This window comes from Erithacus rubecula, assembly GCF_903797595.1.
Source record: "Erithacus rubecula genome assembly, chromosome: 6".
Taxonomy (NCBI): domain Eukaryota; kingdom Metazoa; phylum Chordata; class Aves; order Passeriformes; family Muscicapidae; genus Erithacus; species Erithacus rubecula.
The window spans coordinates 34,481,349-34,506,583 of record NC_136688.1 but is presented as its reverse complement, the minus strand read 5'-3'; the positions used below and the strand labels follow the sequence as shown (position 1 = coordinate 34,506,583).

Below are 25,235 nucleotides of genomic sequence, written 5' to 3'. Positions count from 1 at the left end.
AGATGCTTTCAGTTCAGGTAGAGCAAGAGTTTATACACCATTTTTGGCATTTTGCATCAGTGTATTGGACAGTTAGTTCATGCATATCAAAATGGAGAGGACAAATGGTGTTTTCTTCTGGAAAGCAAAGGTTTTGTTAAACAGTGTAGGGTCCCAGTCATGACTTTTATACTTTTATCCAGTCATTTTCTTAATTGCTGTATAATATCTTCAAGAATATATCTACTGCTGATCACAGTAGGTGCCTAGCTGATGGCCAACCAGAATAAAGACAAAGACAAAGCTTTGTAGTGTGTATAGTGTAGAGATCTGGCCATTTAAAGGGTGGCTTATGTGTGATCTCACCTGCTGGCTGCAATATTAAGTACTATACGTAGAAATTAAATCCTTTCAGTATAGTAATGCCTGTTAGAAAAATAGAATGTTGGTTTAAAAGAGCTTTCTCATTATTGTTTTACATTCACTTCATTAGTTGGGGTCACAGGTTTCTAGACCTACTTCTACAGGAGAGTGAAACAAAACTTAACTGCTCAAGTGATCTGTTGTATCAGGAGAACTTTTGGAAAATGGTTTTATTCTCAAATTGCTTTTGGGTAGCAATTGTATATTTGTATATTTAACTAGAATACTAAGTATTCCATAAAGCAAAGAAACAAATACCAAAAGCAGAAAAAGCATAAATATAGGGAGTTTTATTACTTGGCAAAATGAGAATGTTTTGCAGATATTAATGAAAATAGTTACATAGTGTGCTTCTTGGGATGTGTGAGGTATACCTGCTATAATTCTTCTTAAAGAAATATTTTTTCTTGTCATCTCTCTTTGCAAGGATTTCTCCATAATCTTTAGAGAATTCTGTTATTCATGGACACTTATTTTTGAACACATTGATTTAAACCAGCAACATCTGAAATTATCAGATGTTTTTTGAAAGAGAATATTTTAGCATTTAACTGCTTGAATGAACGGTTTTGATTTTAATAAGTCATCTGTAATCATTATGTTTTGCTTTTTTGATAATAAAGGCTTTGGTTTAGTTTCAGTTTCCTCTTTAATAAATATGAGACATCACCTCAGTATAAGCAGTTGTGCACTAGTGCTTCCTTTACTAAATGGTCTACAATACCTCTGCTTCCAGTCCTAGAACGGGCTGTTCAATTGGTTAAAATTGGGTTATGTCTTCCATTATTATGGATTGTTTTTTTCAAAGAGGTTCTCTCACTGAAACACGCTTTATGATTGAAGCTTGACTTTTTGATGTGGAAGCTATAAAGGTGAAAGCAGGAGTGGATTTAGTGATTTAAAGATACTTTAAATTACACTGTTTTTGTTTGCTAATGTCTACATATTAATTACATGTACATATAATTCAGAATGCTTTGTTTCTAGAAGCTTACTTTTATAATAACTGTAATATAATATACATCTGCAGTTTCATACAGTGGTGGAAGCATTCTTGCTCCTATGTCTAACAAACATTTCATGCAATTTAAATACCATTCAAAACAGGGAAAGTTAATTGTTTGTTGCACCCCCCATTATGAGTTGTCTGTAATTTTGCTCTCATTTTAAAGCTTGTTTTTAATTTGCACTCTGTTTTTTAATGTTAAATTGTTTAGAATATTTAAAGTTGTGTAATATTATTAGAAAATGTTTAATTCATACTTATATTGTTTAATAGTGAATGTTCTTTTAGTATTTAACTTGACTTTTCAGTAGGGCTGTAAGATTATTTTTTTTCTCTTTCCTACAGGAAATTGTAGAATAGATCCGCAGAACACAAAGGAGTTATTCTTTTATTTAGGAATTTAAAATTGTTTGCATGTAGTTTTCAGATTTGATGTATTACTCTTGATTTTGATTTGCAAAATATTCCTAAACAAAAGCAAAGCACTATTTATTTTAAGGAGGTCCCATCAGTAATTATTCTTGTTTAGTGGAATTTTAGACTTCAGTCAAGTCAAGCGGTAGCAATCAAATGAATTTTTGCTGCTGACATTAATTTACAGGAGTCAACAGGACAAAACTTCACGACATGATAGCTGATCTGGGAGATGATGAGATACCCCACATCCCTTCAGGAATCATTAATCAATCTAGGTCACCCTCTTCTAGAATGACTGATCATGAAGGTGCAAGAGCAGAGGAAGGTACAAAAAATTCAGCTACTTACTATATTTCAGGAGATTTCTTTTAGAAAGAACACGCTGTAATTTATTATCCCCTCTGTAAAACTTAATGCAGTTGCAGATTGCCATATTATTATTTTACTTGCAATCCTTCCCAAATGGTTTTATGAGAATATGGCTTGATTTTCTGTGGCTTGTCATAACTCACCATTATTTCATAATTTTTTTAAAAATAACTCCATGTACAACAGTGTGTTCTGACACTATTCTCTATTAAATCCTTGTTTGGACAAACCCCCATTAGCAAAACCTTTCACAAATAGGTTGTTATTTATTGAGGGGAAAAAAGGTGAGTATTAACATTTGATGCACAGTTTGTATTTTAAAATGAAAAGTGGTGATTTCAGTTAAGGGACTAATTAGTCTCCTTTCCTCAAATTTCATGTTCTCTTTTAGAAAATTCTCTTGGTCTACATATACAAATTTACACTACTTTTTTCTTTACAAAGTATTTATTTAAGTTTCAGGATTATCTTTGGCATTGAAAATTAGAGGAAAGCTATTACATATGAGGTCAAAAATCTTGTGCTTAGCTTTTAAGTTTTTTATTTTAAAGGAATGATTTTCCTGTATTAGCTTGAAATTAGAATACTATTGTGTAAATTGCCCTCTACTTAGAACATATCCATTCATAAGATTCTGGTGTATTCAGATTTGGCTCTTTTAGGGTCATCTGACCTATGAGATGTGGCATGGTATCAGCTATAGCAGAAATGGAATTTGCATTACTGCTGATTCCAGGAATATATTCTTTTCTACCTTTGGCCTCACAAATGCTTCTCACCAGGCAAGCAGAAGAAAAACCCAAACCACATTTCAAGGAGGTTTTTTCATTGCTCCTCCAAACTGTCATTTTACAGCATCTTTTTTACTGCCTTCCCTTTCATCTTTGTTTTTATTTCCATCTTCAAGATGAAGCAGCATCAGATTTACCTGTGGAGTGCAATTGAAAAATCTACAGGTGAAAATTGACTTGCTGAAACCTGTAGATGTGTAAATAGGTTGTTTTTAGGTTTAGTGTTTACATGCTTTAGGTTGCCTTTTACCCATGTTTAAGTATTAGGGCCATGTGACACTAGATTTAGAATTTTCTAGGTCTGTCTTAGGCTGTTTTTCTTTGGCCATACATGTTGTGCAAAGAAATACAGAGAGAGATCTTGTTATTGACAGGGATGTTGTCTCAGGTAGAGGCCCTACATCTAAAATAATACTGAACAAAACAATCTTTTTGAAGAAATAGATGCTAGATTTGAATTTGATAGGGACTGACTTTCATTGCCTGGTTCTTATAGCACAAACACTGTGTTACCCTTCAAGTGAAGACTGTTCACACTGTTCAAATAAACTGCTTTCATGTTTGTATTTTCATGCTATTTAACGTGTCCATATGTTTTAATTTGTTGTGTAGTTGTAGTTTGCTCTTTATTTAGTAAGAGTAATAATATTAAGATCTGTCATCTGCTCATTGTGGTTTCTGCATAGTTTTAAAGCTTGAATATTAGTGTGTCAATTCTGCTATTTCTATCCTGAATGCTATGTGGCTTTTTGAGTTTTTGTTTCTACCTTATGGTGCAAAACTGCAAACAAACAGGCAGTGTTGTATTTTAATTCCTTCTAGGTGTGTTACAAGGCCAAATATTTCATTATCATAAAATATAGATTTTACACCATGCAGTACAAATACAGATTATACTCAGTTATTTATTCAGCTATGTTCTAAAAGCTTAGGCTTTCTTCCTGGAATCCACTAGCCTATGCTGATGAATTTTATCAAACCATAATGTTCTTGTGACTGTATGGAAGTTCTATGCTACATTTTGAAATATTACAGTTCTGAGGTAGTGGTTGATAATTTTTTATTGAAGGGGGATTCAGGGAGGAACTGACACTAACTGGCTTGGAATATATCTCTTTCATACCTCTAAAGGTGTGAGAGTTTGGTTTTTGGGTTGGGTTTTGTTTTTTTCTCACCCTGAACTGCCTGGGGAAATATGATGTCATGCCATAATCGTACTTGATAATTTTGGCCATGAGAAATTGGAGTTTCCATTTCAACATATTCTGTTACTTCAGAAATGTTATCAACATGATTTTCCATCCAGTGTAGAGAGAATTACTTTCTTGACTGGTTGTTTTTCACTTTTAATGTCTACAGACTGCAGAGCTGTCAATCTACAGATTGGCAGAAAAAGAGCAGTAACAGCTAATTACGTGGATATGAAAGCTTTTGGTTTACCACGTATTAACTTTGTGGGAAACAAGGTTAAGGTGTCCTTGGTGTACAGTAGACAACAGCAGCCTATATGAACATATATATCTGATCAGAGATTAATGCAGTTTCAGTTTGTACATGTATTAATGCTTGATTTTGACTTTAATGTGTATGATGTCAAGAACTTCAAGGTAAGAAGCACGGTTCGGATTGGCTAAGCAAATATTTAATTACACAATTTTATATTTCAGTATTTATGTCACCTACTTTCAAATATAACGGAACTTGTCCTATCACATTTTTATATTTATTGATTGCAAACTCAGTTAAGCATTTATATTATGCTCTGAGAACAATATTGTGCTGTATGTTAGAAAAATATTTGGATTTTTTTCTAGATAAACGCATAAAAAAGTTTTTATTTAACCATCGTTTGCATATATCTATTGATGCATTGTTTTGGTATGTGAAAATGTGGGTCTTTATTTTTAGTAACTGTAATGTCATGCATTTTTCATTGTGTTACTATTCTGCCTTTCATTTTTACAAAACCAGTTTGCAACCATTTTTTAAACTTCTCAAATGTTCTTCACTCTAAAATATAAAATTTACTAATAAATTATAGAACACACTGTACATACATACGGACAACTTTAGTATTGAAAAATAGTCTTCTGAATTTTGAGTAGCATTAATTTTGAAGCTTTAAATAAAGAGACAGTCTCTCATGCAAACAAAACTTGATGAATTTGTACTATAGGTTCTTGATGTGGTGGTCCTTAATTTTTTAAATAAAGCATAGAAAAGCTGATCTGTTAAGGTCAGGTGACATTAATTTCACAAAGAATTAGTATGACAAGTTACAGGGCTTATCTAAACTTTGTGGGCCTGTCCTAAAGATCAAATAGGAGTAACAGGAAAGTAAATAGATGTTTGTAGGAATATGTCTTTTTTGAAACATACGTGGTTTTCAGTAGACCATCAAATGTAGAGTTTTAGTAAATTAGTAATGGAAATGAAAAGTGTAATTCATGTAATGGCATGATAAGCCATTTTTGGCTATTAATATAATGTAGCATTCTTATCAGTCAAACCTCTATATGGACTGTGCATATTTTATCAAGAGATGATTGTGCATAGTTAGAATATTGTTTGCTCTGTTTATACAATCGTAGGAACATCAGTCTGTATTCTTACATAGATTATGTTCTTAGATTCTCACAAATGGTTGTGTTGATGGTGCTAATGAGGTTACATTTCTTAATAGTATCATACTATTAGAACCTGTTTTATCCTTGAGAGGTGATGTATTTTGATCTAGCTGGACTGGCTCCTCTTTGTCTAGCCCTAGCAGTGGTGCCAGTCAGCAGGAGTGGGTTGGGCTAGGTTACCATTCAGATAGTAGCCATATGTGATAATGGGGATGTGTGTTCTAAACAGGAAGGTGTTAATTATTAGTCTTCTTGTTTGGAACTACTTTTAGAAGACAAAAACCCCAGGAAACTGGAAACTATTTTCTCTGAGACTGAAGGGTTTTCTAGGAGGATTAGAAATAAGGAGTGGCATTAAAGTGAGGCTATAACTCTCTCTGCCAGATCAGTGAAATTCTAAAGTTAATCAATTTTAATTTTTCAAGATGTAAAATATCATTTAACATATTTTGCAGATGCTTATACTTAGCTAAAGTTCACACATACCTTAATTTGACGTACTCTACTTAACAAGTGTTGCTATTTTAAAGTGGAATAGGAAACTGAGTATTAAAAGTACCTCTAAAATGTGCTGAAGCATCACAGTGTTTAAGCCTTCATTCCTTTTCCTTACTGCTGAATTTGTGGGTTGAGGCAGATTTACAGAATTGTTGAAGAGGGTAAAAAATATGGATGCATATTCTAAACTTTATTATTCAGATGTGAATTCATGTGAATGGCTATATATAACTTCTATTCATTCTAAATGATAATTAACAGAAATGTTAAATTTTAATTTGAGAAATGCATAGCTAGGCAGCATATGTATCAGTTGAGTGTACTTTAAAATTAGAATCCAAAATCATGCCAAGTACCTAAGAGAGGAAATGAATAAATAATAGATGTTTTCATTTTTCACTTGTCTGAAACAACTTAAAGTGGAAGAGATGTTTTGCAGAGTCTTTTGTTTGAAAAAAATATGTCAGTATACAAGTAGAAATATTTGACTAGTATAAAACACAAAGACTTATTTGCAAGTGGATGGAAGGCAGGGAGCATGGTGTAATGAATAAAAGCTCAGGAGACCTGGGATATATGTTTGATATTGCAGTGTAAAGTAATGTCAGTCAAGTCACTTGTCAGTATCAAAGCCTCTGTAAAGTAACTTGTAATCAAATGACAAAGCATGGTACAAGAATTGTGTATATAATGTGTGTGTGTTTGCACATGTGTGCGTGTCTTCATGCTCTCGTTTTGGTTTTTTTTTTGGTTGGGGCTGTATGTAGTACATAGAAGTTCAGTTCTAAGCTCTGCTTTGCTGTTAAGTGATGAATAATGCAGCTTTTCATGAATTTGAATTACTCTATTGAGACTTAAAGAAACTGTTTTGTTCTTTGTAGCTGAGCCAATAACGTTTCCACCTGGAGGAGGCAAGTCATTTATTATGGGTTCTGATGATGTGTTGTTAAGTGTACTGGGCCTTGGAGACCTTGCAGACTTGACAGTAACAAATGATGCAGACTATAGTTATGATGTAAGTGCAATTTTATTTTAAAATTCTTTATATAGTTTAACCAATAATAGTTGGGTCCCCTCTCCTCAACCCTTAACATTACTGATGCACTTCTTCAGTAAAAGCTGTTACTTGGAAGGAAATATCACCTTGTGGATGAGATAAGTAATCTGAGTAACCAGAATTAAGTGAGATTTCTTGGTATTTTTCTACATTAATGATTTGATTCAGATTTTGTCACTGAGGGGTAATGTATTATGACATTAAATGAATATTAATGTCTTAACATGACCAAAATGACAGTTTTACATTGAAATGGAGTCTTGAGTAGACATGGCATGAAACAAAAATACTGGTATTAACTTATTTATTTGCTATCCTTTTGATGTGTAAGTAGTGTTAACAGAATAAACTGTATATATAGTAGTATAGTGTATATATATATAAATAGTATATGCCTATACTATTCATATAGTAGTATAATTCAGAGGTAAGCTTTTAGGGATTATTTTTATTATAATCCAGAGTGTTCTGGCATTCTTTTGACCGTATTCATTAAGCTTCTACCAATAGTGTTAAATGAATTTTTCATTGGCTAGTCACATCGGATGGCTGGTTAGGGAAGTGTTCAGGTAAGTTTTTGCATGCAGTATTGTATTTAAAATGTCTGGTATTGGCTTGACTGCAGATTGCAACTTTGTAGTGTATTGCTGTCTTCTGTGAACTATGATATAGCTCACTTTTTGTGAGCTATGTTATAAAACAGTGTGTAGCCATTTTGCTTATTCCGAGATGGAGGGATATTTAGAGAAGCCAGAACTAAACTCAAAAAGCATTACAATGAATATAATTGATACCAACTAGTCAAACTGTTACATGAGAATCTGTGCTACTTGCGAAAAACCTGACAAAACAATTTTTGTGGTGCACAGTGGTGCAGAATAGAGGTTACTTTTGCTCTTGGGAAACTTAAAGCAGATAAATACACAACTTAAAGCTGATAAATACACAAATATGAAGTGCTACCTGAGCAAATAAATTAATAAATTTGCAGTAGAAGCACACATTTGTTGAAGGTTGCAAGGTGTTAATCATCCTGTAGATGAAGTTGATTTTACTTTTCCAATGTAGTTGAATTTTCAAAATTTTCTCACTGAAGCCCTTTACTAAAGCCTCCTTTTAGTTTCAGCTTGGTTTGGCATGTGAGTGAGAAGAGGCTATTTCATACTCTAATATCTGGTGTATACAGGAGACAAAAGATAGAAGTAGAGTTTTGTTTTCTTACTAGACCACCGAAATGAGTTGTGATTGACCATAATTGTCACTTGGTTTCCTGCTTCTTGTCCAGTCTTCCTTTCCCAGTAGTTTTAGGATGTTTTCTTACTTTTAAGGCATAGCTGAAAAATGCACAGTGGCTTCTGACTGTGCATCTTAGAAAAAACAAAATATAAAATAATACAGATGGCAACAGGGTTTTTTATATTTAAGATGACAGTGTCCTGTCATTACTTTGAAGAAACTGAAATGCAGATGCTATTAATTTTTCATCACAATTTTTCTTTAGATTAAAAGTTCTCTGATAGTTTTCTTAATTTCTGAAGTTGTTCCCTCCTAGCTGTGGATTAGCAGCACAATAAGACCATGTCTTACCTTGTGTCTGTAATGCAGTGCTTGTAGGACATCATAGTTAAATGCCCTTGTAAGCTTAGCTGAAGTCTCCTCCTTTTCCAGTGTATCTCCAGACAAGGAGGTGTTTCACTAAGTTAATGTGTAAGTAAAAGAAGAACAGTAAACAAACCTCAAAGCAGAACACTTAATGTGTTTGCTCCCAAATAGGTCCATGCCCTTTAAATTGCTTTTGTGAACCATTAGAGTGCATGAATAAATAAAGCCACAACAGCCTTCCACTGGCTTTCGTGTATCAGTCCTTGAGTGTTGTATTTTGAAAACAAGAGGATATTGCTACAGGGTGGAGATTGAGTATAAATCTTAGGAATTTCAGCTGTAACTCACAAGATTTCTGTATGTTTGATTAAGTTCACAGGCTGTCTCCAAGAATAGTCATCTGTTAAACAGTAGTCATCTCAAGTCATGTTTCTTATTCTCTAGTTACTTACATTGATCTCAATGCATGTATACTTGTTTGTATCCTGAGGGAATAATGTTGCCAAATCAAATGCTTCCATTTGTATATTTTTAGATTCCATTGCAGCAGAGAATTGTGTTTTTCTGCTGTAAGACTGAAAAAATGGAAAGCTTTCCTTTATCAGAGCATGTAGACTTGGAAATCTCCAATAAATTGAAACATTATAAAGAAAAAAATAACATTGAAACATAAAAAGACACTGCAGTTATTAATTACTGTTTTCTGAATTTTTTGTTTGCTGTTGGGGAATACTTGAGATAGGGAAATGCTTGTCTTCTCACAATGTGTTAGGATTCTGTTGACTGCAGGGGCAAGGAAGAGCTTCATTCTCTGGTGCCTTTTTTTTTTTTTTTTTTTTTTTTTTTTGGTGGGAGGGAGTTGTTTTTTATTTGTTTAGCTCAGGTGTTGTCTCAGTCTAGTTTGCCTGTGCTTTACAAGGTAGAATGAATGGGTTGTTTGATCTTTCTTGGTCTTTAGTAAAGTCCATGGAAAAAAGGAGGAACTGCTAGTGAAGTTGTATGGTTCCATAGTCTGTCTTCTCATGAATTTGATTATCTTGGCAGTGTGTATATATATAAATGCACACTTTAGAGTAGAGTGTCCAGACTTAGTGGGACAGTGTGTCCATCTATACCTTAAGTTTTGAAAGGCTTTGGAGATACCACATTTTTGAACATTGATATATACTGTCACATTTCACTGCTTTTCCATTATTGCTCTGGCCCATTATATAAAATAATCTCACATTTATCCTTTGTAATCCTCAAATCTCTTTTCCAAGAGTCCTTGACTGTGTTTTTCTGAGGTGGAGTTGGGTGTTTTGGTTGGTTGTGTTTTGGAAATACATAACTGGTTAGCTTTTTTTCTTAGAGATTGCAAGGATCTCTTTAAAGGTGTATCAGTTGTTCTCTTAAATCTTGCAGTAAGGATATCAAGATCCATTAGAAACATGGATAGGGAAAGGAATTTTTAAAAATTGGTGTGTATATATAACGAGACTTCTAGTAGAGTGTATGTGGTGTCTTTTAAAAGAACCACGATGTTCTCATCCATTTAACAAAAATTAAAACTTCAAAGCTATATTTAAAATATGAAATGTATCTACCTCAGTTTTCATAACTTGTGTAAATTCTATACCTTGCATTTTAGCAGATTTCTCTGTACAGCCAAGAACAAAATTACCCCTGTAACAATCATCTTAAGAGCAAAGAAAAAAGGAGAATCAACTCTTTGTGTATTTTGGAAAATTAGGTCCACTGTATCCAGTTCTGATTTTCTCAAATGACTTTTCACCACAACTGTAATAGATATTGTTGTGTGGATGTACATTGCACCCAAAAATTTGAAAGCCTTCTGCATAATCTGGGACATATAATGTGTTAAAATTAAGGATTGCTATTTCAAGTTTTTTACTTCCATTTCTCTAAGCCCTAGATCACCACAAATACATGAGGCAAGATAAATTAGCTAGATGAGTGAATATGTTACATAATGAGAATTTAAAATATCAAGGGATTCTTATCTGTTTGGAAAATACCTTTTTCTTTTTCTCCTTTCTCCCCCACCCCCACCTTTTCCATTTGGGGATGGAAATAAATCAACAGTTTAGTCCAAATTGTATTTAATGCAGGACTGCACAATTTACTCTGCTCTGTTTCCTGAAGCAGAAGATTGGAGATATTTATGAAGCTTGTATATAATATGCAATGTAGTGCTAAATAACTTAAATCTCAGTAAAAATATTGTAGTATTGAGTGTATTCTGAAGTAGGCAGGTTGCAAACAAATTGATTTGTTATAACATCTATTTCTTGGTTGTTACTTTTAGAACCCTAAAAATTCAGGTTACATGTCTGATATAACAAGTTTCTGTGACTTGATTTGAATTAGGTAGAGTTTGCACTCAGGACAGAAATTTACAGTAATATAATGAAAAAGTCTGCACATCTGTAACTTAGAACAGTAAATTTCATTGTCTGAACTTCTTTGTTTTGTTGGATAGAATTGAAGTTGTTTTGAGTGAGTAGTGATAATTCAATCCAGGTTATAGACTTGGTCCAGAAATACTTACTGCAGTACATGTTACACTATTACCTGATAATTTTCAGTCCTGACAGATAAAAGGTAGTAAGATTTGATTAGCTATGGGAGATTTTAATTCTTCTTAATGTTGCTGAAATTAGTTTGATATTGTCAAGCTGTTCTGGCCTGCAGTTGGGAAACATACTGTAACAATTGCATGCTGAAAAGATAGTGTGTAAGATGAAGGATACAATTAGTTTCCATTTGTGTAAGACAAAGGATACAATTAATTTTCATTCATTCTTAGTTTGCTTATTTTGTTCATCATTTTCTAAACTGCCTTTAGAGGAAGAGAGAAGTACCCATGTTACTTCTTTATGATGAAGGCTTAGGATGGGATGTAGTCTTTTAAGTCTTTATGCTTGCTGCATAAGTATAAATTGTATTCAAAGCTGTAGTCTCTTACAATCACTAAAATGGCTTGAATTTTTCTGGTAACTCTTCTGAGTTACCTATAATTAATATTAAGTAGCTGTAATTATTGCATTATAGCATAACAGTGTAGTTTAAGACTATTGGATGTTCACAGTATATAAATGTATAGTTTGCATATATTGCTTCACAAAGCAGCTAAGTTATTGTCTCACAAATATATTTGAGACTCATTAAAGACTTAAAAAAATATTTGTGTTATATTATGTTTAAAATCCTGACAAATATGTTTTGTAATTTTGAGTAGCTATTTCTGTGTACATAACTTCACCTATAGGAGTATTCAAGAACAATACATGTTTCTTGTCAATCTCAGTCAAGTTACTCATCTCAGGAAGATCACTCACCAAGCACCTCAAGTTCACTTTTACTGTATTTAAATGATAAATGAGCTTTGGATGGCTAAAATCTCTTTTTGGGGTGCAGACATGATGCACAATGAAACATTTCTTTTTCTGCAAGGAAGAAATTGCACAAAAGGACTAAAAGAGGTTTTGAAAATGAAGTTGTCTGTGTGTTCAACATTATATATCAGTCATTTCAGACTGGGTCAAAGGAAGCTGTTAAACAGAAAAGTTTGCAGCCTGTCTAACTGGCCACATGGGGTTGTAGGTGTATATAGATAAATCAGTAGATAAATGTAAATTTAAGGTTGAATATATATTAACCAAATCAAGCATAAGCTGTTTTCCAAAAATATAAGGGGATAGCTATAAAATACATGTTTTCAAATGCAAGATAAAATGACTGCTTTCCTTTTCTCTTTTAAGTTGCCAGCTAATAAAGATGCCTTCAGAAAGACATGGAACCCTAAGTATACGCTACGCAGTCATTTTGATGGAGTGCGAGCATTAGCTTTTCATCCTGTAGAGCCTGTGCTGGTTACAGCCTCTGAGGACCATACTCTAAAACTTTGGAATTTGCAGAAAACGGTTCCTGCCAAAAAGCAAGTATATGGGTTTTTATAAAACATCAGTTGTGTTTTAAATGCCTTTGAAAATGATTAAGCTCTTAAAATTTTCGGAGTATTTTGGTAGAGATTTCATGTGGTGTAATAACTCTTCTTTTTCTTTCAGGAGTGCCTCTTTAGATGTAGAACCCATCTACACATTTAGGGCCCACATGTGAGTGTTTGACATTATTCATGGCCGATAAATGTATTGTTGTTATCTCATGTATTCATAAAAAACTGTGTAAAATTCCATGTTTCAGTGTAAAAGCCACAAATTCTAATTTTTCTACATTGTTTAGACAAAGCCCATCATACTTTGTAAAGCAGCTTTAATACCAAGTCCCTGTCATGAATTGCAGAGTCCATGATAACAGAAGAATAAGAAAGTGGCAGATTTGATTAGTTGCAGTGGAAAGGAGAGATTATAGATGACGATAATGTAATCACCTAAGACATGTCTGGGACCATGGATTTTATATGTAATACACGGAAAAGATGGGAAAGGTAGAGGCTGGTCTTGGCTAGTGCTTCAGCTTGTGTTAACTGCTTTATTACTGTCAGAGTTTCACTTGGTACTTCTGAATTCTGCTTTCTTTCAATAAGAAGACAAGGTAAAAACACACAGTTGATAGCCAGAGTAGTACTTTGCTTATATAAGTAAAGATCCACTCTCCAACCCAGTTAGCAGGTAAGCTTCAAGAGGGTTCTTTGATAATCATGGAAGTGGGTGGCACTTCTTGTGCTGGCATCAAAAACAGCAAAAAAGAAAATTAATTCGTAGTTTATATTAGGAAATCTACACATGCTCTTATCACCTTCTCCTTCCTTCATACCACATGACAGAACATAGTGTCTTACCTTCTCATTTATTACCTAAAGCATAAAACACTCTTCCCCAGTTTGTGTGACCAACTTGTCCTCATGAAATACAAGTTTTTGTGGGTGATATAGAGGGTCACTGATCAGTTGGATTCTCCAGATCTCTGTCCATATTTAAATTGTTACTTGTGTGTTTGCTAGTGAATACTGAAGGGTGAGGTTTGGAGAAATTCTGATAGAGAACTAACCCCCACCCTGTGACTTCTAGTGTGATGAAACAAAATAGTTTTACTATTTTTCACCTCAGGCAGTTATTGAGAACACATAGCTGTTAGGTTGGCATACACACACTGAAAAAACTCACCATTTGTAGGTTTTAGTTACTGTTGCTTCTGAGAAATGTGGTGGTGTTCTTTGAATTGCTTCAGTTGGTATCGTTTTAGTTAATTACTTAGGATTATTTAAATAGAGGTTGATTTGGTATCACTTGTTGATACTTTAAAAATGGTTTAATAAAATTTTTCTATGGAGTTTAAGGGATTCTTAACTGCTTAAGCCAATTCAGAGGTTTTTTTAAAAATAGCCAAATTTTCACTTCTATCCTGTAGGCAGTTACCAATCAGCTTTTTTCTCTCTCTCAATAGTGGACCTGTATTGTCATTGGCAATTAGTTCCAATGGAGAACAGTGTTTCAGTGGTGGTATTGATGCAACCATCCAGTGGTGGAACATGCCTAGCCCTAATGTGGATCCATATGATACCTATGGTAAGTACCTTTTAAAACATAAACAACTTTTGGTCATTGTGTTGAACATGCTTTTTCTGCTTGATGTTAATCTGTTTTCTAGAGCTTTTGTGAAATATTATTGCCATTTCTCAGCTATGCTGAGTGTTTTCAACTGCTTACACGTGGCAAACATTAGTTATTTATTCCCACTTGCACTGGTGATGTACTTTGTGTGAAACAGTAATTACTGAGATTTGTGCAGTAAAGAAAAAAAAAATCATCGTTTTTGAGCAGCAAAAAATTTTGAACCGCAATTGCAACTTCTTAATGATTATTTATTTATTCTGATGGAAATTTGCCAGGAAACTAAAATAAGTGTGCTCAGATTCTGTGTCTCCTGTTTGACTTTCATCTCAGGTCCCTAACTTTAGATATCTTTAATTTTTGATGTCTCTAAGTAGCTGATAATTGCTTGGAAAATTCTGCACAGATTTAAAAATCCTCTATAAAAGGCAACTATAAAGTATCAGGGAGATGAAAATAAGATTCCCAGCTATGCAGGAAAAAATTAGTCGTGTTTTTTTATCAATGTGCTTGAGAGCTTTAGACCATACCTATATGTCAGCAGAGTATGCTGAGTACATACCACATCAAATAAGCATCCTCCAGTGTTTAAGTGGAAGGAAGGGCTGTGATCAAGCATCTCTAAGGTGTTGAATTTGGAAGGAAGAAATGAGAGAGTAGGTGGTAAAACATGAGTGTATAATTCTGGAAAAAGGGACATAGTTTTTTGAGTTGTTTGTGGGGGTTTTTTCATTGACTGGTTTGGTTTGGTAGGATTTTTTGGGTTGAGTTTGTTTGTTTTCCTGTTAGGTTGGGGTTTTTTTTTTTTTGAGAAAGATGGCAGTGGTTGTGCACAATGACATGTAATATTCTAGCTGTTGCATAAACAGAAAGGGCAGGGAGGATATACAGCTGGCATATAAGGTATTTAATTTATGTTGAGGTACAAGAAATGCTTAATGCTCTTTCACTAAAATGGTTTCCTTTCTGAACTTCTTTTCCAGAGCCAAACGTTCTAGCTGGCACATTAATTGCTCACACAGATGCAGTCTGGGGTCTTGCTTACAGTGGTGTAAAGAATCACTTACTCTCTTGTTCAGCAGATGGCACTATTAGGTTATGGAACCCACCGGAAAAAATTCCCTGTATTTGCACTTACAATGGAGAGAAAGGTAACTTTTTGCAGTGATTTTGAAAATCTCTTATGAGGCAGCTGTTGATGCATCAGGCTCATTATCTCCATTTATCCAAACTAGGTAACATAGCTAAAAGAATACCTTGTAATAAAATAATCATGGTGCTATAGCATTACTTTAAAGAAAAGAGCAAATATCTTCTTTAACTATGACCTTAAATGTTTAAACTGTTAGGAATTTTTGAAGTGTTTTGTTATTTCTAAAGATGTTTTTCACTCATTCTAGAGCATGGAATACCCACATCAGTCGACTTTATAGGTTGTGACCCTGCTCATATGGTGGCATCTTTTAACACTGGCAGCACAGTCATCTATGATTTAGAAACATCCCAGTCGGTGGTAATGTTTTCATCACAAGTAGAATCTGGTAAGTAGAGCTCTTCTGTAATAAATACACATCTTGAATGAGGTACCTGTTGGATTGTTATGATACTTCATTGTATGCTGTAGTAAATAGAAGTTTTACTCCTCTACTGCATTGTTCAGTTTAAAGATGGATAGATGCTTGGAACAAACACAATGGAAAGGTGTTTTAACATCTCTATTCTGCTCTTGTGAGACCCTGGGTGGAGTGCTGCATTCATCTCTGGGGCTTCAGCATAAAAAGGACATAGACCTGTTGGACTGAGTCCAGAGCAAGGCCATCAAGATGATCCCAGAGATGTAGCACCTCTCCTGTGAAGACAGGCTGAAAGGGTTAGGGTTATTCAGTCTGGAGGAGAAAGTTCATGGGAGATATTACTGTGATATTCCAGTACGTAAAGGAGTCTACAAGAGATTTGGAGAGGAACTTGTTTGTACAAGGGCATGTGATGACAAAAAAAGGGGAAATGGCTTTAAACTGAAAGAGAGTAGGTTTAGATTAGCTATTAGGAAGAAGTTCTTTACTGTGAGAGTGGTGAGACACTGGCACAGGTTGCTCAGAGAATTTGGGATGCTCTGTCCCTGGGAAGTGTTCTAGGCCAGTTGAATGTGGCTTTAAACAATCTGGTTTAGTGGATGCTGGCTCTGCCTATGGCAGAGGGTTTGGAACTAGATGATGTTAAAAGTCCCTTCCACCCAATGACTCTTAGCAGGATTTGAAAGTAGTTAGAGATAGAGAACAGTAACTGTTGCTTTCACTAAGATTTCTTAAGATTCAGTTGTCTGATTTGTATATTAAATGACATTTTTCATTATATAGGTTTTACATGGAGGGTATTAAGACAAGTAGGTGAATAATAGGTGAATTAAACAGAACATTTAGTTCAGTGTAGAATTCTGCACAGGTTGGGATTTAAAATGCTTTCTGGTGGAACTTTTTAGAAATCATGTTGCTGCAAATAGTGCTACAGAGAGGTAGTTCATCGAGAATTAATTGCATGTATTTGATGAAACTATATAGATTTCTTTCTGTGAACCTCCTAGAGTGTTTCATAAGGAAAACATCTGGTTTCTGCTCATTCCTTTCTATAAAATGTGATCTAAAAGAATAATACAAGGGGAGAATCTGCTTCTCCCCTCTAAATAGTGTAGTTTACTTAATAATTAAACTTACAGACTTCAACACAGGTTACAAAACTGTGTAAAAGCAGTACCTTGGCTAGTCTCCCTCCCTTTGCCCCATCCTGTAAAAGCAAGAAGCTTATTTCTTAGGAAGTACATTGGTCATAAAATATTAGTTACATAATATAAAATAATATGGTAATCTAAAGTGTAATGCTAAAATACTGTCATTTTAACTTTAAAATTCTCTTGAAGGTGGGTGGATGAATATTCTTTTATTTTATTTTCAGGTGTACAATCAAATAATCATATTAACAAGGTAGTAAGTCATCCCACACTTCCTGTAACGATTACAGCACATGAAGATAGACACATCAAATTTTTTGACAACAAAACGGGTAAGGATAAAGAGAACCTAGTTTGTACATATGAATATATTTAAGAAATCTGAATGACATGGGAAGAATCTATTTGTAGAAAACTTGCTCTAGTTATGTAGTCTTACAGAAAATAGAACTTTTGGTATTTCTAAGATTAAACCTTTTCAGTACTTTCTCTGTGAAATAGTGATAGCTATTGCAATTGTGATTTCAGAAGTTCAGAAAGCACTCTCAAAACAGGCGGAGATGGTTGTGAGGAACAAGAAAGTGGTCTTTAATATAGAGCATTCCTAATTTATAGAGTATGTCTGCTTTGTTCCTTCTTTCATCATTTCCATGCTTATAACTCTAAGCATGTGTCAGTTATGTTTTTCAGTTCTCAGTAGTATAAAAGATCACTTAGTACCTATTGGGGCAAGAAATAACCCTAAATTCATCATGGTAATAAAATCCTATGTTTTACTTAAGCTGTTAAAAAGGTTTATGAAACAGGAAGGGATCTGGAAGAAAGAGGATAAAGAATGGAGAAAAGGAGGAATGGAGAAATAGGAGAAAACTGCACTCACTGTCTGTCATGACAAAAATAAATAATTACTAATTAAATTAATTAAAATAATTTTAAAAACAAGCTTAAACTTCCTAATTGTGAAATTACCTGTCACTTCCTACATGTTACCTATCAAAGTTGAAAGAAAAAAAAAATTAAGCTCACTTTAAGTAAGCACATGCTAAACCCCTGTTTGAAGTGTGTTTGGTTTGGGCCCTGTAAGAGATAGTGTTCCTGGGGTTTTTGTTTTCTAAAGCAAAAGAACTGGACTTTTTTTCCACTTTGCACCTGCCATAAATGTATGTATTGAATTGTTGTCATTAAATACATTGTGTTGATGTTGCTGAAATTAAGGTTTATTGCTTCAAAGAAACAGAATTTAAAAATTAAAAAAAAATCTGCATGAAAAAATAAAGACAGGAAACTGAGGATAGAAGAAAATTATCTTTTTGTGGAGTAAAATATCAGCGGGTCTGGAGGGATCAGCAATAGTGAACAGAGTGATTCATCTGAACAGGGAACAGTATATTAACTGACATTCATTAATTCAGGTTATTAAGCATGAAGGCTGACAAGGAAGAACTGGAGATCTTAAAAGACATAAAAGCAGGCAAATTAAATTCCATGTGGATAAATGTGAAATGATACATGTAAGGAAAAATAAACATTGTAATATAAAATAATAATCACTGGGCTGACTGTTCTTATTCAAAGTAAAACCTTGGAGTTAAAATAAGAGGTTTTATAAAAATACTAGTTTTTTGCTTTGTAGTCAGAATAGCAAAAGGCATGTTAGAAGGGGGGAAAGGAACAAAAAGCAAAAGGGAACATTTTTGATACCTTTGTATGAATATTTTGAATGCAGTCTCCCTTAACTCAAAACATACGTAGCCAAATTAATATGTTTCAGAGAATGGTTAGAAAGATGATCTAAGGATCTTCAGTAGCTTTTAGCTTCTTCATGAAGAATCTTAGAAACTGAATAGGCTGAGATTCTTCAAGACAAACAACTGAACAAAGCTGATATACTTTCTTCATGTTGGTCATGGTCTTACAGGGATTTATTTGCTCTCTTTTTCAACACATGAACTGAGGTTCAGTTGCTAATCACCAATGGGTGACAAGGAGAGAGGCAGTAGTTTCTTCTGTGCAGTTAAACATTCCAGAACTCCTTCCAAAAAGCATCATGAGGTGCTAAAAGATACTATTAGGAATCCAGGAGCAGAGATCAACGTAAAGAAATGCATTAAGAGTAGTTGAATGCAAAGTTAACTGTTCTGGTTTGTGACATAACCAGTTAATTGTTAGAAGCTGGAGAATATTTTGGGCAAGTATCACCTATAGTTGCCTTATTTTTCTCTCCTAGAAATGACAGAGATAGGTGGACTACTGATATGGCTCAGTAAGTCTTGTTTTACAGAGCTTCATCAACACTGTCCTATTGGGGCAGATATTAGGATATTTAAGAGGCAGAGGTTCTCACCCATTGTTGTTGCTGCCAGTAAAGATACCAAGTTGATTAAAAGATTGCTTACACTGGAAACACCTTTTTTAGAATTGTGTCATCTCCCCATTTGTTTATACAAGAATTTGCAGTTGAAACTTCTTCTAATGAATAGAGCCATTCAAATATTACTGGAATCTAATAATAAGCATGTTATTTTATATTTCATTTAAGGTGAATGGGTTGATGTTTTTTTAAATCATCACTGCTTCACAGGAAATTCACTGATTTTGGTTGTTTTGGTTTTTTTTTAGGTAAAATGATCCATTCTATGGTTGCTCACTTGGATGCTGTCACAAGTCTAGCTGTAGATCCTAATGGAATCTATTTAATGTCTGGAAGTAAGGAATTTTTTACATGTTCTATATGTTCTATATAAATTACACAATTATAATGCACTGAAATTCTGACTAATATGACCATGTCTTTTTCCTTTCTTTCTTAAACAGGCCATGATTGTTCCATTAGGTTGTGGAATTTGGACAGCAAGACATGTGTGCAAGAAATAACAGCTCATAGGAAAAAGCTGGATGAATCAATTTATGATGTAGCATTTCATCCATCAAAAGCATATATTGCCAGTGCAGGAGCTGATGCCCTTGCCAAAGTATTTGTGTGACATAGCAGAACAAACCTGCATCATAACAGCAGGTCTGTTTGGACAAAAAAGAGGGAATGCGTCACTGCCATCAATTATAAGGTTACCAATAAGACACTACATCTGATCTGCCTGGGTGAAGGCTCTTAAGTGGGGCAGGTAGAAGTTGGTGAAAAGTCACCACATCCTGAACAATGTCAGGCTCATTCATTTAACTGTAATTACTGTATTTGGGGGGGTGGGGACAAATACAAAAAAGAACCAGTATTTGTAGCCTTGACTGGATATGAACTGAGCGTATGTCTGTTCTTTAGGTGTCTTTAAGCAAACGTGGAGTCTGATCTTACAAAAGACTTTTATTTTGGACTCTGTGTGCTGCCTTAGGGTTAGGAATGTGGTGCTCTTGTGGGGGGAAGTGAGCTCCAAGAGTAGCTTTCTTTTCATCTCTTAGTAATCTTCTGTTTATCAGTTGAATGCCACAGATTCCCCTTTTAAACTTTTATTTTGCTTTAAAGAAAAGGAAATTTAACTTAAAATATTTTAGCATTAGTTGCACAAAATGTTTGGATAAAATTCTAGTTTTTATAAGTCTTTTTATATATTTAGCCTGTCACAACAGTGCTCAAGATTGTATTGATAATGTTTTTCTGCATTATAGAACCCTAAAACACAGAGATCTCACTGACCCGCTGCCGTGTAACCACAATCTTCCCTTCTTTTGCCTAATACAGCTCAGCTAAGTCCTTGCTTAAGGATGCTAATTCATCATCATCGCATAACTGTCTTCATAAATAAAGGACTGTAAAATGTGTTCAAATGAAACACAGAGGGGTTAACACCCCTGAATGAACTCTTAAAAAAAAATTAATCTTGGCATCCTATCACTATGTGATATTTTGTACATCTTACTGTATTTACGAGTTTATTTATCAAGGATTACCCATCTTGCTAATGGCCTATTGTTATTTATTTCACTTTTTGTTGGTCTTTATATCCTTTTATGTAGTGTGTTAAAGGGCCCTGTATATCTGTTATGGCACTCTTTGAACAGTCTAAAATAGATGAGAAAAGGGGACATTTGATAATTCTAAAGTTGCAAACCAAGAAATTCTTTTTGCTCTGGTTTGAGTACCTAGAGTGGAATTTATTCCAAAAAAACAATCTTGTTTCCGAACCTTTGGAGTGAAAATTATTTTTATTTGCATTTCAAATAGAATACAAAAGTAGTTAATTCAAGATTCATAAATCTGCTGTGTTTTGACTAGTTATTCCCTGCTTTTATTTTATTTTTCAGATGTGCTTCAGTTTATGGTGTAACTAAAAATTTTGTTTGTGTAATGCATGATTAATACAAAAAAGTATTTTTTCTAGTCTTCCACAAAACTTTTCTGATCAGTTTGCGAGTTTTGATGAGTTTTGTAAGGTTTCTGTTTTACAAACTATGAATCAGCAAATTTTTAAGATTGTACCACATAGCAAAAGTACAGCTGTTGAAAAATAATGTATATAAAATGCATATAATAAATATTAAATGGTGTACCTGTATGTTACTGTTGGCTACATTATTTTGTGTTGCACAGTTTGAAAGAGTCATTCTACAGATTACTAAATTAGGTCTCAATTTTAGCAAAATGACCATTTGTTTATTACGCTTATAAGATGCTTTGCTCTTGCAAGATTGTAAAAGTTGTCTGGATGTTGAGCAACTGTTCAGTTTCAAGCAGCAGTACCCACATATAAGAACATGTTTTCACAATGTTTTAGAATATTTTTATGAGAAAAATTGCTAGTGTATTCTTACAGACCTTCTAAGATGATTATCAGTGTTTTTCATTATCTTTTCATATGAAGTGATTCTGAAGTGATTTAGGACCCAGAAAGGTACCTTGTTTTTATTTCAAACTGGCAGTGAATAGTTGTGTTGAATTAAAAAAAAAAAAAAAAAAATCTAAATGCCTAAAATTTGCCCGTATATCTTACCTTTGTCCATTTCTTTCCAAGTCCTCAAAAAAGTAAACTAAAGGTCAACATTTGCCTATTCTGGTGATGAGTCACTTTGCTCTAACTGTATCAGCAGAAACAGAGTACCACAATATGAATATTTTCATGCAAAGTATTATGTTTAGGTATAAGTTAACTAAAGCTAGAACATGTTCCTATAAGTGGTTTAACTGCATTGTTCCATGTAAGTTTCCAGTTTTCGAGTAAGAATGTATTTCATGCCATCTCATGTTAAACAAATTAGAACTAAAATTGAAAAAAAAAAAAAGGAAAGAGGTGCTGATGGTAGGCAGAATACTGCAGTTATATTTTGGAGTTAATTTTGTTTTAGTAATAATGTTGCATTGCTTGAAATGTTACAGTAAATTATAATTGTGTAGGAATTGGAGAATTTTGTCCTTTATCATGAAGATTGAGGTGAGGCCTTCCAGTAATTGCTTGTAGGACACTAAGACTTTACTTTTGGAAGTAACATTCAGCTGATTTGCACTTTTTGTTCTTTCCAGTCTAAAGCATTCAACTAATCAACAGACAAGAGAGTATTTGAATTTTATTGGAAGTAATTTCATAATCGCCTTTTCTGAAGCCAAACATTGTTTCTGGCAGCTTTTCCAGACTGCTGCATTTTAATGCTTAAATAAAATGTGATTGTTTAATAAACATTACCATGCATAACATTACCTTTTTTTTTAATTGTATTAAAATTGAAATGATAAAACCAAAAATATTTGCTTATTTTCCTTAATTGAAATCTTAATGATCATCTTAGTTCACTAATGCATAGTGGATCAAATGCTATAGTGAGGCATCAGTTATTGAATATTACCAATTATTTCTAACCATCTTAGTTTATTTGTTGTGGGGTATAACATGCTGAAGCCTTTATTTGTTGGCTTTGAGCTTTTGAGAATGGAAGATCTGTAGTACTGGTAATGGGGAAAATGGTAGTGCTGAACAAAATGTTTTTATTTAGCAAAAACACCTCATCTTATGAAAGGATTTGCTTCTCTTTTGTGAGATCCAAAGGACTGGTCAGAACCTGAATGGAAAGATACCTGACTGTGTTTGATAATACCTTTAGCATTTAGGGTGTGATTGATGTTAAAAGACTTGGTCTCCATGTTATCTTTATTGTAGGAATTGTTTTATGCAGATCAGTGGTGACTGTAGTCCATTATAGTGTTAGTAGTATGCTGTCCTCATAATTAGCAAATACACATTATAGAAGGGTGTAACAAGCCCTGGTTAAAAACTTCCCTAATTTAGAAATAATAAGGACAAATTTATTTGCCAGGAGAAAATTGGGGGATTTTCCAGGTGGAAAAACTGTGGGCTTGAAGTTATGCTATCAGTGGCCATCCATTTCACATGCTGTGTGCTAATTTATTTTGAAACTGATGGCACACGCTGTCCAGGCATGCTCTTATTATTATGCACTTCAGTTTGCTTTAAAACTGACAGCACTCTGCTCCAGCATCTCACATCAGTGGAAAGCCCCTTGCTCATACAGTGCTGACTCCTTGCATTTTTGTTCTGTTTAGTTTCATAGATTCATAAAAAGGCCTTTTGAAAGGCCATAGAAAGGCCATTGAAAATCATCTAGTTCCAAGCCTGTACCTGTACCATGGACAGGGGCAGCTTCCACTAAACAGGTTTTTTATTGCTCCAACCTGTCTTTGAGCACTTCCAGGAATAAGGCATCTATAGCTCCTCTGGGCAACCTGTGTGCCAGTCACTCACCACCCTCACAGTAAAGAATTTTTATCTAGCATCCAGTTTAACCTGTGCTCTTTCATTTTGAAGCAGTTTCCCCTTGTCATGTCACCACATGATTGTGTAGAAAGTCCATCTCCAGCTTTCTTACAGGCTCCCTTCAGCTGCTGGAAGGCCATCATTAGGTTAGCTCAAAGCCTTCTCAGGTTAGCCCCATCTGTGCTCCATCCCTCTGATCACCTTGGTGTTCCTCCTCTGGGGTCCCTCCAGCAGGTCCCTGTTGTTCCTGTGCTGGCACCCCAGAGCTGATGCAGCCCTGCAGGTGGGTCTCAGAGCAGAGCAGAGGGGCAGAATCCCCTCCCTGCCCTGCTGCCCACGCTGCTCTGGATGCAGCCCAGGGCACACTTGGCTCTCTGGGCTGGCAGTGCCCATGGCTGGGTCATGTCCAGCCTCTCAGCCAGCAGCACCCCCAAGTCCTCCTGGGCAGGGCTGCTCTGATCTGTCCATCCCCAGCCTGGGCTGATGCTGGTGGGTGCCCTGACTCAGGTGCAGCACCAGCACTTGGCTGTGTTAAACCTCAGGAGATTCCCATGGAGCAGCTCCTGGAGCTTGTCCAGGTCCCTCTGGATGGCATCCCATCCCTCAGGTGCCAACCACACCACTCAGTTTGTTACTGCAGTGTGTGTGTGTATATATCTATCTGTACACACACGTGTGTATTTATGTTCGACCCTTAAGAACTTTAAAAAAAAAGAAATAACAGAAGTTGAAGGCTTCAGGATTCTTCTGAAATGCAACAGATTTTTAAAAAATAAATAGTTCAAGCTACAAAAACTTTAAAACGTCATAAAAATGTATTGGCTTGTTTTTAATTTTAATATAGAAACAGACTTTGAGTTGATAATGTAAAACAACATGCTTTCTTTTTAGTCCTCCCTCTTAAATCTTCCTCCTGGAAGGCCATATCCTGTTCCAGCTGTCTGAGAGGATGACTTTAAAAGCTCACTGCAATCTTGTGGCCCTGGCCCTGGGGGAGGCAGTTTCTGGGGCTGGCTGGGCTCTGATGGCCCTTTCTGCCTGGCACAGAGCAGGGCTGCAGGAGTCCCACAGCAAGCTGTGAGCAGGTAGGGCAGGAGAGATTTTGCCCTCTGTGCCTTGAGACCTTGTGGAGAGAGGGAGAGCTGCTTGTGTTGTCCGCTGTTGGTTGTGTATCCTTGAGGAGTTTTCTGATGCTGGTCTCCACTTTGGCTTGCCATATGGCTGTTGGGAAGCTGTCATTGATCCTGGTGTCCCTAGAGTGACCAGTTGCATCTGGGCCCTTCTCAGACCATGTCTAATGGTTACTGGGGTTTTACACATGCACAGCTGCTGGCCAAGGGGATGTGGTTTTCTTTAATGAAAGGAGGGATACCTAAGGTGGTGGTATTCTTGAGTGACTTTGTGGTGACTGCCTCATTGCCTTTTTTAAGCACTTTATTGTTTCAAGTA

General features: G+C 35.0%; 1 protein-coding gene across 5 annotated transcripts in view; it reads left to right on the top strand.

The window, feature by feature from the left end:
• Window positions 1–21,578, top strand: part of STRN3 (striatin 3) — a 58,815-nt gene extending 37,237 nt beyond the window's left edge. For 3 of the 5 annotated variants that reach the window (XM_079309720.1, XM_079309718.1, XM_079309721.1), the window contains 10 exons: window positions 2,010–2,150; window positions 6,992–7,125; window positions 12,534–12,709; window positions 12,840–12,887; window positions 14,179–14,300; window positions 15,329–15,496; window positions 15,746–15,886; window positions 17,295–17,402; window positions 19,690–19,776; window positions 19,885–21,578. In XM_079309720.1, coding sequence (XP_079165846.1) covers window positions 2,010–2,150; window positions 6,992–7,125; window positions 12,534–12,709; window positions 12,840–12,887; window positions 14,179–14,300; window positions 15,329–15,496; window positions 15,746–15,886; window positions 17,295–17,402; window positions 19,690–19,776; window positions 19,885–20,054 — 1,295 coding nt within the window. In that variant the 3' untranslated portion in view covers window positions 20,055–21,578. The remainder of the gene's footprint in view (window positions 1–2,009; window positions 2,151–6,991; window positions 7,126–12,533; window positions 12,710–12,839; window positions 12,888–14,178; window positions 14,301–15,328; window positions 15,497–15,745; window positions 15,887–17,294; window positions 17,403–19,689; window positions 19,777–19,884) is intronic. The other 2 variants (XM_079309719.1, XM_079309722.1) reach the window with 2 other exon arrangements.
• Window positions 21,579–25,235: the final 3,657 nt, after the last annotated feature.